Raw genomic sequence first — 12,893 nt, forward strand, 5'->3', positions numbered from 1 at the left:
AATGGCTAAAAAAGCAAGCAGTTTTGAAAAGATTCAGCTGGGAGAACATCTAGTGATTAATTAAGTTAATTGATATCAGGTCTGTAACATGATTAGCTATAAAAGCTTTGTCTTAGAGAATCAGAGTCTCTCAGAAGTAAAGATGGGCAGAGGCTCTCCAATCTGTGAAAGACTGCGTGAAAAAATTGTGGAAAACTTTAAAAACAATGTTCCTCAACGTCAAATTGCAAAGGCTTTGCAAATGTCATCATCTACAGTGCATAACATCATCAAAAGATTCAGAGAAACTGGAGAAATCTCTGTGCGTAAGGGACAAGGCTGGAGACCTTTATTTGATGCCCGTGGTCTTCGGGCTCTCAGACGACACTGCATCACTCATCGGCATGATTGTGTCAATGACATTACTAAATGGGCCCAGGAATACTTTCAGAAACCACTGTCGGCAAACACAATCCGCCGTGCCATCAGCAGATGCCAACTAAAGCTCTATCATGCAAAAAGGAAGCCATATGTGAACATGGTCCAGAAGCGCCGTCGTGTCCTGTGGGCCAAGGCTCATTTAAAATGGACTATTTCAAAGTGGAATAGTGTTTTATGGTCAGACGAGTCCAAATTTGACATTCTTGTTGGAAATCACGGACGCCGTTTCCTCCGGGCTAAAGAGGAGGGAGACCTTCCAGCATGTTATCAGCGTTCAGTTCAAAAGCCAGCATCTCTGATGGTATGGGGGTGCATAAGTGCATACGGTATGGGCAGCTTGCATGTTTTGGAAGGCTCTGTGAATGCTGAAAGGTATATAAAGGTTTTAGAGCAACATATGCTTCCCTTCAAACAACGTCTATTTCAGGGAAGGCCTTGTTTATTTCAGCAGGACAATGCAAAACCACATACTGCAGCTATAACAACAGCATGGCTTCGTCGTAGAAGAGTCCGGGTGCTAACCTGGCCTGCCTGGAGTCCAGATCTTTCACCTATAGAGAACATTTGGCGCATCATTAAACGAAAAATACGTCAAAGACGACCACGAACTCTTCAGCAGCTGGAAATCTATATAAGGCAAGAATGGGACCAAATTCCAACAGCAAAACTCCAGCAACTCATAGCCTCAATGCCCAGACATCTTCAAACTGTTTTGAAAAGAAAAGGAGATGCTACACCATGGTAAACATGCCCCGTCCCAACTATTTTGAGACCTGTAGCAGAAATCAAAATTGAAATGAGCTCATTTTGTGCATAAAATTGTAAACTTTCTCAGTTTAAACATTTGCTATGTTATCTATGTTCTATTGTGAATAAAATATTGGCTCATGTGATTTGAAAGTCTTTTAGTTTTCATTTTATTAAAATTTTAAAAAACGTCCCAACTTTTCCGGAATTCAGGTTGTATTTGAATATACTTAAAAAAAATAATTTATTCCTGTGATGCAAAGCTGAATTTTCAGCATCATTACTCCAGCCTTCAGTGTCACATGTAACATCCAGTCTATCACATGATCATTTAGAAATCATTCTAATATTCAGAATTATTATGAGTGTTGGAAACAGTTCTGCTGTCTAATATATTTAATGAATAAAAGGTTAAAAAGAACTGCATTTATTCAAAAAAAAAAATTCTAATAATATATATTCTTTACTATGACTTTTTAACAATTTAACACATCCTTGCTGAATAAAAGTATTGATTTTATTTAAAAAAAAAAAAAAATACTGACCCCAAATTACTGACCAGTAGTGTATATTGTTATTACAAAATATTAATATTTTAAAAACATAGCTTCCTTTTTTTTTTTTTTTTACTTTTTATTCATCAAAGTATCCTAAAAAAGTATCACATGTTCTGAAAAAATATTAAGCAGCAGAACTGTTTCCAACTTTGATAATGAATCATCATATTAGAATAATTTCTAAAGGATCATGTGATAATGATCCTAAAAATTCATCTTTGCATCACAGAAATAAATGATAATTTAAAGTATAATAAATTTTAAAACAATTATTTTAAATTGTAACAATATAATCACAATATAAATTTTTTTCTGTATTTTTGATCAAATAAATTTAAATAAATTTGCAGTGGCTTCCAATAGCTGCTCGTATAAAATTCAAGGCATTGATGTTTGCCTACAAAACTAACACTGGCTCTGCACCCATTTACCTAAATTTGTTACTTCAGACTTATGTGCCCTCTAGAAGCTTGCGTTCTGCAAGTGAACGTCGCTTGATTGTGCCATCCCAAAGAAGCACAAAGTCACTTTTACGGACTTTTAATTAAATGTTCCCTCCTGGTGGAATGACCTCCCCAACTCAATCCGAGCAGCTGAGTCCTTAGCCATCTTCAAGAATCGGCTTAAAACACATCTCTTCCATCTTTATTTGACCCTCTAACTTAACACTCACTATTCTAATTCTATTCTTTAAAAAAATCTAACTACCTTTCTAATCTTTTTGTATTCTATTTTCTTTTCATTAATTATGCAATATGTGTGTGTGTGTGTATGTGTAAATTCTATTCTTTTTTAATTCTATCGGTTTTCTTTATATTATATTATTTAAAATCCCATGCTATGTGTACTGTGTTAACCAAACTGAGACTTGTTATAGCACTTATATATCATTGCTCTTTTTGTTGTTTTTGATTGCTTCCACTGTGCTCATCTGTAAGTCGCTTTGGATAAAAGCGTCTGCTAAATGAATAAATGTAATGTAATGTAATGTAAATAAATGCAGGCTTGAAGAGCAGAAGAAACTTCTTTCAAAAACATTAAAAATAGTAATGTTTCCAAACTATTGGAATGTACTATATATATATATAATTTTATTTTTTCAAAATATTTATAGTTGAATGAATTTTTGATCCAGTACGTTTAGCAGTAAGATACATCTTTAAAAGAAGAAAAATAAAAATCTTACTGACCCCAAACCTTTGAACTGTAGCATGCCATAGGACTGCATATTTTTCAAAAATACAAAATACATCTTGTTTTTTGTTTGTTTTTTCTGATCCCACTTTTTTCTTGTTTTAAACAAAAGCTTCACTACTTTCATTTGATGGATTATATGCATTAAACAGACACACTTAATTTCCCAATGGGGCTAGAGAAAACAAGATTTAAACATAGATATAGAGTGGACTAAAAAAGTTTGGAAATTATCAGAATAATTATTTTTTTTGCGTAACTTGCAGTTGTCACTGAAGACCAACAACAATTAATATTTTTTGGATTACAAACTATAATAATAATAGCCATGTCACAGTCAGACATGCTTCTTTGTCAGCTGTGATGCCTGATTACTGTATTAAACAACTTTCTTGTTTCATGGGGTCAGAACACCATCAGTTTTACTGATTGATTGCCAATTTAGATTAGTACACAACAGACCAATTAAAACAGTTTAAATACAGTTGTTTCAGTAGACTATCCCTATGCTGTTCATTTGAAAGGAATTGTATTCTCAATCTCTTAAAATCTGGAAATTATTAATTCTGTTTTTAATTAAAGTTTTCTTTAAAAACATCAAAAGTTGTAAATGCCATGTGGCCGCACATCACAGGGATTATGCAAGAGCCCAGGATGGAAGGCTGTAATGCAATGATCTTGTTAGTTAGACACAATGTACAAGTAATCCACTTTCAACTGCAGCTAAGCACTATTGCATATAAAAATGCTGCTGAACTAAAATAGCCATATGGTTAGAAACCGTAAGGATGAAAGAACGCCGAAAGATTCGGTCTTAAAAATGAGGACGAGACTACTTTCTTCATCAACATCTGCCTTATCAGATATAATGAGTGCATTTGCATATAACCTTTATCTCACTTGTAGCTTGTTGATGGAGACTGCAAAATTACAATGAAGAAAAAGGAAAAGCGAATGGAGCCATTGTGAAGAGTATTAATGAAGATTGTAGGGTTCCATATGTAGCACACATTCTACTTATTTATCAGTGTAAACAAAGTCAAATTGTAGATGAACACATTTTAGAAAGGGGACACAAGTTGCCTTAATTTGAACAGGCAGAGTTAACACATCTAAGTACTAAGTATCATGAATGAAAAAACATAAATCAATGCATTTCTTCCTACAATGAGCTCTGTGCCATTGGTTCAGAAGAATACCTGTGGTGAACAGAGACATGTGGGGTTGTATTTAGCGATGATTCATCAAATGGGCTTCACAAAGACAGTTTGATGGACATGGCATAATTAATGCATAATGTAGAGCGCTTAGGTCAGTCAGTCATCAAATATTCAGCAGTTAACACAAGCACTTAGACGTGAGTGTCACGAAAACATGCATTAGGTTCTAATTGAACTTTTGTGTTATGTGGAGACCGAATATGAATACATTTTGTTCACATTTATGTATACACTTGAGGGTATAATCACAGAAAGCCGCACTGCTTAGATCAAACTTCGATTCCAGTTGTCAAGCGACACCAGAGTTACAAGCCTCATCACTCCTGAAATGGATTTCAAAAATGATTTAGCTGAATTTCTGCTGTTTTAAATTGGAAAGATGTGTACAGGAGAGTCCAGGGCTAGCTGTTGCAAATTCTCCGAAACTTGACTGAAGGTTTTGAGTCAAATCCAATTACACAATGTCTTTTTCCTCTAGCAGTTGTTTTGCAAACATATAATTGAATGATTGTATATATAAGTGCATCTCAATAAATTAGAATGCTGTGGAAAAGTTAATTTCAGTAATTCAACTCAAATTATGAAACTCAGGTATTAAATAAATTCAGTGCACACAGACTGAAGTAGTTTTTGGAAGTCTTTGGTTCTTTTAATTGTGATGATTTTGGCTCACATTTAACAAAAGCCCACAAATTGCAGATATAGAGTGTCAATGGTCCATTTGAGAGATACAGTAGGTAGCGGTAATCGAGATGCAAGAAGAAGAAGAAAAATGCCTCATGTGCTTGCCACTGTGAAATGTGTTCACAAGAGTTCTAACAGTTCAGACATTGCGTGAATCAGAGAAAAAAATAATACAAATAAAAATATAAATACTAGTTCTTCGCACAGACCGATCGTCACAAGCGGCAGGGTTTAATATGGATTTGTCTGTGCATGTTTTTTTTTTTTTACTCTTATAGATTCTGTTGCCATTTTCCATGCATTGTACAAATGAGAGCCTGCCACGACTGAAGCTGTATTCTGTATTTGTATTCTACTGAAGAAACAAAGTCACCTACATCTTGGATGCCCTTGGGGTAAGCAGATAAACATCTAATTTTCATTCTTGGGTGAACTGTCCCTTTAAACCTGCTATACAAATGCACCTTTACAAGATCGCTAATTGCCTGCCAAACTACTTAACCAATCATAAGCACTCTTGCATTCTTATGAAATCCGTTTTGCATATTGTGAATCATTTAGTGTCTCCAACCTTGAATCTCTTTAAACGGTGCACTGCAACCACCCTCTGATTTGCTAGCATGACATATCATAGCTCTGGTTTGTATTTTAAATAGTAGCTCAATGGCATAAGAAGCATCTCTGGACTTAAATTGCAAATCACCTCCCCCAAGCCCACCCCCACCAGCCCTCTGGAACAAATTATTTATGTATCACACCAACTGAGACTATAAATAATATATTGCGCCCCAGATCCCTGTGTCTAGAATGAAAGCATTTATCCTCTTTTGAAAACATGTAGTGGTATCAGAGCGCAAGGGAGACTTTCTGTAAGTCCAACAAGGGCTGAATCATACGGGGGAAAAAAACAACAACAACATACAAATAACTTAAACACAAGTGTGTCTGACTTGCTATGTTTGGAGAGTGAGAGGAAGCAGCCTGGAGGAAATATCAGGGTGTAAAAAAGAAAGTGTGAAGACAGAATCAATAAAACCGGATGGCGAGAAATTACACTTTCTTGATGGAGGGACATCCTGTCAAGTTTGGCTAACAGTATGAGACAGAAGTCGTGGGGAAGTCGTGGCCTAATGGTTAGAGAATTGGACTCGCAATCGAATCTACAAATCAAAACTACCATTAAATATATTGTATCTTAATTTGTTCTGTCATTTGTAGTTTTTGTTTGATGTATTTATTGACCTGATTTGTCTAATTAGGCTAATCAGAAACTATTACTCATCCCTCTCCCTTCATACTTGCATGTTTACTAAAATTCATTTAAAGTGAACCCACATCATAAAGCTGACCAGAAATCTGCTAAAACAATGTATTAGGCCATGGTTCATTGGTTAGGCACTGCTCTCTAGCAGAGAACCAAAATTTCAAAACCAAGGTTTGAAACAGTTTTCAAGATTCAAGATTGTTTATTCGTCACATACACAATTATATAAAGCATATATAACCAGCAGTGAAATGTGAGTCAGGTCCGCTCCATGGACAGTGCAATTATTAAAGAAAACAACACAGATGAAAATATACATAAATATAGCTATGAAAGAATGAAATAAAAGTAAACAAAAAAAATATAAGAATAAAATATAAAAAAGATGTATATTGTAGAATTAAATATAGAACGCAAAATAATGTGCATGAAAGTAAACTGTAGTCTTAAACATTAAGATACACAGGAATGTTCAAGAGGCAAATGTGCAAACAGGTTGACACTGTCAGTGTGTTGTTCCACTGTCAGTTGAAGTAATGAAGCCCTGTTTGCTGAAATCATTTACTATGTGCTCCGAACCTCTGATTTGAAACAAAGGGTTTGCAAAGGTTTCAAAGTTTCGAAATCTCCCACCTGTACAACTCTTTATACGTTATTAAATATAAAGGTTTTGTTTTCTGAACTGTTAACTGATTATTTTAATTTTTTTAACTACAGTGGAGCAGCAGTTGAGTATAGTAGTCAGAACCCTCTTGAGCACTGAGGTTTGTTCCCGCAAGTATGTAAAACTGCACTATGCACTTGCAATGCATTGCAACTTCTGTTTGTGGGCTTAATGGCAGATGTATTACAAAGTGCAAAGCCCAAAGGGCCAATGAGTGCATGAGTCCAAGGTTGGATTGAGGGGGATTCATTGTGGTCCACTCAGGATTTGTTCCCTTCAACAGCTTTGATCTGCAAGTGTTTAATTACTCAATAGTGCTGATGAAGTCCTTGAGGCGCTCAATCTCAGTCCTATCAGACATACAGTACAGGGCTTTATTGAGTTTCCCTCCCACTCTTCCCATCTACAGTTGCTGAATTGGTAAAGGCAGTGTGGTGAGGTAAGTCACACCCATATAACACATAACTCTTCACCCGTTCCTGTCTCGTATTCAACACCAAGAGGTGACACTTTCAGGTCATAGGATTGAGGGATGCTCTCTCGCTCTCTCCCTTTTTCTCTGAAGTCTCCTGCTGTCAGTTCACACCTCTCTGAAGTGGAGAGAGATAGACCTGCTTCCATCCTCTGGCAAACAAGGCTGGCCATCAATCACTGCTGCGCTACAGCGCAGCCCTCATGGCTTTTTCTGAACATGCCTCAGGTTAAATCTCAACTACTGTTCCTACTCAGCTCCTACTGTCGAAGATGATTTAAGAGCATTACCGGGAATACGTGACAAAAACACAGGAATTCTGAATAGAGAACAAAATAATCAAAACTACACCCCAAACAGTTTGTTTGGAAACATTGAAACACAGGAGATATATGACATGGAAATAAAACTACCACTTACATTATTTGTGGAAATGTAGGAGAACTGACAAGTTTTACAGGGTTAGTTTTTGCTTTTACTGAGCTTACTTAGCTTACATTAAGAATTAAACTTCAAAGTAATTTCAATTTTTAAAAATTATCAGACAGGACAGAATAATTCAGAGTGAGATAAACCAACTAAGCCAACAAAACATAAAAATGTTAAATCAAACAAAAGGTCATAAATCCATCACTAATACTTACTCATGTTTTGCTGCTGTTGTCTCTCCAGAATGATGTCACTTCCGGGTGGATGATGTCACTGAGGAAGTGGCTTAAAGGGACTAGTAAAGGTAAACAAACAACTAACTGGATGGAAAGGATATGGAGGAAAATGTTATTGTATGTTATAGAGCCAATATATAGATATAGAGCCAATGCCCAAAATGATAATTTGCTGAGCACCAGAAGTAAAATGTAAAGTTGGCCATAACTTGATTAGGAACTGCAACATATTGCATATTTTAAAATATTTACCATCAGAAGTTTATTTCTGTCACGAGAAGTACATTTGCTAGAATATCTCTCTCACAAAAAAAATGTGAGGAAAAATATTAGGACAAGAAAAAACTAATATACAAGGAAAAAAACAATAATATAAGCAATAATAATGCCACTGTAATGGGTAGAAAAAAAATAATAAAAGTAGTACAAAATAGTTTCATGGTCAGTAAGAAATACATTTATATCCAGTAAATTTTCTCACAACATTGGCAAGCATGGCAAAAACTTACGTTTTAGACCCTGTACTGTACACAGCCATACAAAACTCACTCTCTTAACAGTGTGAAACAAGTGATAATTTAAATTTATTCTGAAGAAAGCAAGACGACATGAATGCATAGAATGTGCTTTAACAATTAAAACAGCAGTGAAAATTAAATGTTTGTAAATATCTATACTAAGAAAACCATATGAACTAGATTTTAGAGAAAAAAGCAGCTTTTATTAAATGTGTATCCAGTGCATTTAGAGAGCAACTTCCTTTACAAACAACTTACAGAACTATTTTAAACGAGAGAAAAATTCTCTGCCAAATTCAAGGGGAACTGATGTATCTATTACAGTGCAAAAATCCTATTCTATATCAGTGTTTTTGTCTTGTTTTCCAGTAAAAATCCTCATAACAAGATAAACATTACCTGAGAAGTAAAATGACACAGAATATTAATACTTATTTTCAGAGAAACTACAGTATCTTTAACATATACTACCATTGGAAAGTTTGGGGTATGTAAGAATTTCTAAAAGATTTATATCCGTTTTATATTTGAATATACCTGACAATGTGATTTATTCCTGTGATGGCAAACCTGAATTGTCAGCAGTCAATACTCTAGTTTACAGTGTCATGTGATCCTTCTGAAATTATTATGCTTGTTTGCTGGATGTAACATTTCTAATTATTATCAATGATGAAAACAGTTGCGCTTCTTAATATTTTTGTTTAAACTGTAATCACAGGCACAGAGTAGTGAAGTATTTTTACTTTACTCAAGTAAATTAAAAAGTATCTATATATAACTGATATTTAATATGAAATGTAGTGCAGTAAAAAGAACAATATTATGGTTTGGAATGTTTTGAAGTAAAGTTTTCTAATGAAAAACACTGATAAAGTTCAGACACTCGAAAAGTACTTTTACAGCAGAGTAAAAATACTTCACTTCATTTTTTTCAGGACTCTTAAATGAATAGAAAGTAAAACAAAAACCGGATTTATTTGAAATACAAATCTTTCATAACATATTGCCACTCAAATGAATATGTCCCTGATGAAGTATTCATGAAGTATTAATTTCTTTAAAAATTAAAATCGTACTGACCCCAAACTTTTGAACGGTATTGAATTTTGTTTTTTTCCATTAGCAGATTTTTTTGTAAGAGACATAAACCTCGCCAAATAATTTTTTTGCAGTGTCTGGGAGCCTTAGTGCCCCAAACACCACAGCATTAACAAGTCGTTCCATTGCATGACAAGAGAAGGAATTGACTTCAGTCCAAAATCAGTGCCAGCATTCTGCTTGGGAGCACCTGAGGTTCAGGAACAGACTGAGCAATGACTGATCAAAGCGCAGCACGTTAGGCCGGCTAAGATGGATATCGCACTGAACGACAGGCCTCCTGTCACCACGCAGTGCCCTGAGCACCCTGAGAGAGCAGCGCCGCTAAGTGTTATCAGGCCTGAAGAGGAGGAGGCAGGGAGGAAGGCTTCGTGACAGCACTGCGCTCCGTCTCACCCAGGCCAAACTTTGCCGAGTCAGACGGGCAAATGAAATCATCAATTATAGCACAAGGTGAGCTGAAAGCACCACGTAAAGGTCGCCGAGTGAGGGGAAAAATGGCCAGCTCAGGGCTTTTCTCTCTGCGTGCCACTCCTGAGTTTATGGGAGGTCCGGCACAGCACAGAAATGGAGTTTAAATTTTAAACAGGCACAAAGAGGGGGGCCCCAGGCCCTGTGTGAAGATTTCAGGAGGTGACAGGGTGAGAGGGAGGAAAAGAGTGAGAGAAAGAGATGTCTGGATTGAATGTGGAGCAGCGAGGGACATTCATAACTAATTAAACAGTCAAAGCCGACGGGGCCTCGGATGCATCACGCTGCAGTTCTCAACCGCAGTCCACCAGATCCCATTAGAGGAGGCTGATAATTGCTGTGTTTGTGGTGCTTCGCTTAAATAAGGGTGCACTGTTCGCTATTACGTTTCTTGTCCAAAGCCAACAAGTGGCCTATCAATGTCACAGCATAGAGAGGATAACGTCCTGCGCTGATCACTCCTCTTCCTCCACATAACTTGAAGGGAACCATCCCACCTGTGATAAAAACAATATCAGTAAACATTACTGAAGACTAACGGAGCGTATCTCTTCTTCTTCGTGACTTGTGGGTCAGATCTGATAATGACATGCAGAAGAATCATTAAGAGTCATTCTGCCATCTTCTGTCATCACTTCCAGTTAATCATCTCTCGTAGAAATGCACTTGAGCATATGAAATGAAGGAAAGCGAATGTAACAAGGCTTGAGGTAAGATTCAGGTGTCTTGGAGGGTTAAGATCAGCTATATTGCAGGGAAATGCTGTGCAAAAATCTAATTTCAATCTCAAATGTCAGACACAGTCTCACACATCTATATTGCTATTTCATGGATCTGGGTATGTTTAATATATATATATATATACCATGAACATGAGTACGACTGATATATTATAACATGTAAATCAATAGGCCTGAAACACATGACCGTATACATAACTGCATCATTAATATGTATATAATTAGTTAAAATATCATTTACATACATACTTTAAAACGACAGTAAAATAGTAATATTGCAAAATATATAAATATATTTTTTTCTATTTAAATACATTTTCATTTTATTATTTATTCCTGTGATGGTAAAGCTGAATTTCCAACAACTATTACTCCAGTATTTAGTGTTTAAGAAACATTTCTAATTATTATCACTGATGAAATCAGTAGTGTTGCATTTTATTTTTGTGAAAACCATGGTACCTTTTTTTAATAAAGTTCAAAAGAACGGTGTTTATTTGAAATAAGAAATATTTTGTACCGTTATAAATGCATTTACTCTCACTTTTGATCAACTGAATGCATCCTTGCTGAATAAAATTCATTTCTTTAAAAAATCGTTACGACTTTTAAACAGTACTGTCAACATAAAATATAAAAAAATAAAAATATTAAATTAAATAACAGACAATATTTCAAAGTTCTATTTTTGAACAAATTTGACTAATGATTTAATGTGTAACTGTAACGGAATACAGAGATGTTGGTAACACTTTACATCAAGTACATTATGTATCATGATCAACATTCTTACAGTATTTATTATTGGAAGGTATTAAAATTCTGTCTGATAACTGACCACTGGCCAGTAATAGGATTCTTCAATACTATGCTGGTTATACAATTCTGTTGTCAATTGTTCATATCGGACTGTGTGTGATCAGAACTGGATTTAGCACTTTGACAACCAGTTTTTTGCTACAGTGAGCTAAGCCTTTTTGTGAAACCATGAACTGTGATTGGCATAGAAGGGCAAGAGTTCATTTCAATGATGTGTGAGGTTGGAAGAAAAGCTTCACACTATCTAAACAAACATAAAAGCACCAAAACCTCTAGAGAACTGTTTTCATACTTCAGCTTCAAGTGAATAATGGTGTACAAGTGTTTTTCCTCACCTGGCCATTGACTTCACCTTTCCACCATCCATTGGTGCATTTGATATATATCTTCACCAGGTTGCCCACCTGCAGAGAGAGTTCCCGTGTATCTCTGGAGCTGAAATCATATCGTGCAAGTGCAATGCCAAGCACTCTCGGGGTCAACACTGAGGGAGAAGGGGACAAAAACAAGTTGTTAGTAAAAAGACAAAAAGAGCGAGACACCCATGTTTCCACAAGACATTCCAAGTAGGACAAAACATGTGAATGTGCAACAAGATGATTGGAGATTTTGGCAAAAAAAACATTGCATCATGCATAGGCATTTTCACACACAAAATGTGGACACAGATCCATTCTCTCCACAGTTTGTGGAAAGCACAGATTCACTACATAGAGAGCTGAAGCAAACACAGGGAGCAGAGAATGAGATGGCTGGAGAGGGAAATTAATAAGACAGGTGGCTGATAGCTGTACCTGACCAGAAGGGTGAGGGGGAGGGAGGAACAAAACTGTAGCTGGTGGGACTCAAAACGGAAAGCCCACACAGCACTGGAGCTTAGGATCCAAGCCGAGGCAGAGCAAAGAAAACAAGAACACAAAAACCCAGAGATCTTAACATTTTCAACAAAACAAACATAAACAAGCTGATATAAAGAACTGCACACAGCACTGGGAGAATGAGCACTCTCCTTGAAATATGCCAGTCTTGAGTTTCACACAAGATGTCTCAATGAAAAATGTGTTAATGAACATAAAATGACTCAATAAGTCCATAAAATAAGTCAGTAAGGTCCATTGTTGTTTTCGACTAGGGCTGTGCAATAATACTGCCAAAAATATATTATTCAGTATATAATATAATAAATGGGGAAGTAAATGCATCCCACATGTTTGTAAGACCTCAAGAATGAATATAAACATTGCTTAAGATATAAATAACATATATTAAGATACTTTTTAATTTAGGGAAATCATTCATGAAATCATTCATTTTCCTTTTTATTTTTTTTATTCTGTTATGATGATAATTATGTACA

At 35.7% G+C, this 12,893-nt stretch overlaps 1 protein-coding gene across 3 annotated transcripts in view; it reads right to left on the reverse strand.

The window, feature by feature from the left end:
- Positions 1–9,339: 9,339 nt before the first annotated feature.
- The window catches only part of vav3b (vav 3 guanine nucleotide exchange factor b), a 73,340-nt gene continuing 69,786 nt past the window's right edge, over positions 9,340–12,893 (reverse strand). For 2 of the 3 annotated variants that reach the window (XM_059502122.1, XM_059502121.1), the window contains exons 26-28: positions 12,331–12,411; positions 11,872–12,020; positions 9,340–10,474 (exon numbers count right to left, since the gene is read on the reverse strand). In XM_059502122.1, the coding sequence (XP_059358105.1) occupies positions 10,433–10,474; positions 11,872–12,020; positions 12,331–12,411 (272 nt within the window). In that variant the 3' untranslated portion in view covers positions 9,340–10,432. The remainder of the gene's footprint in view (positions 10,475–11,871; positions 12,021–12,330; positions 12,412–12,893) is intronic. The other variant, XM_059502123.1, reaches the window with a different exon arrangement.

The sequence above is a fragment of the Carassius carassius genome, chromosome 20, assembly GCF_963082965.1.
Source record: "Carassius carassius chromosome 20, fCarCar2.1, whole genome shotgun sequence".
NCBI classification, from domain to species: Eukaryota; Metazoa; Chordata; class Actinopteri; order Cypriniformes; family Cyprinidae; genus Carassius; species Carassius carassius.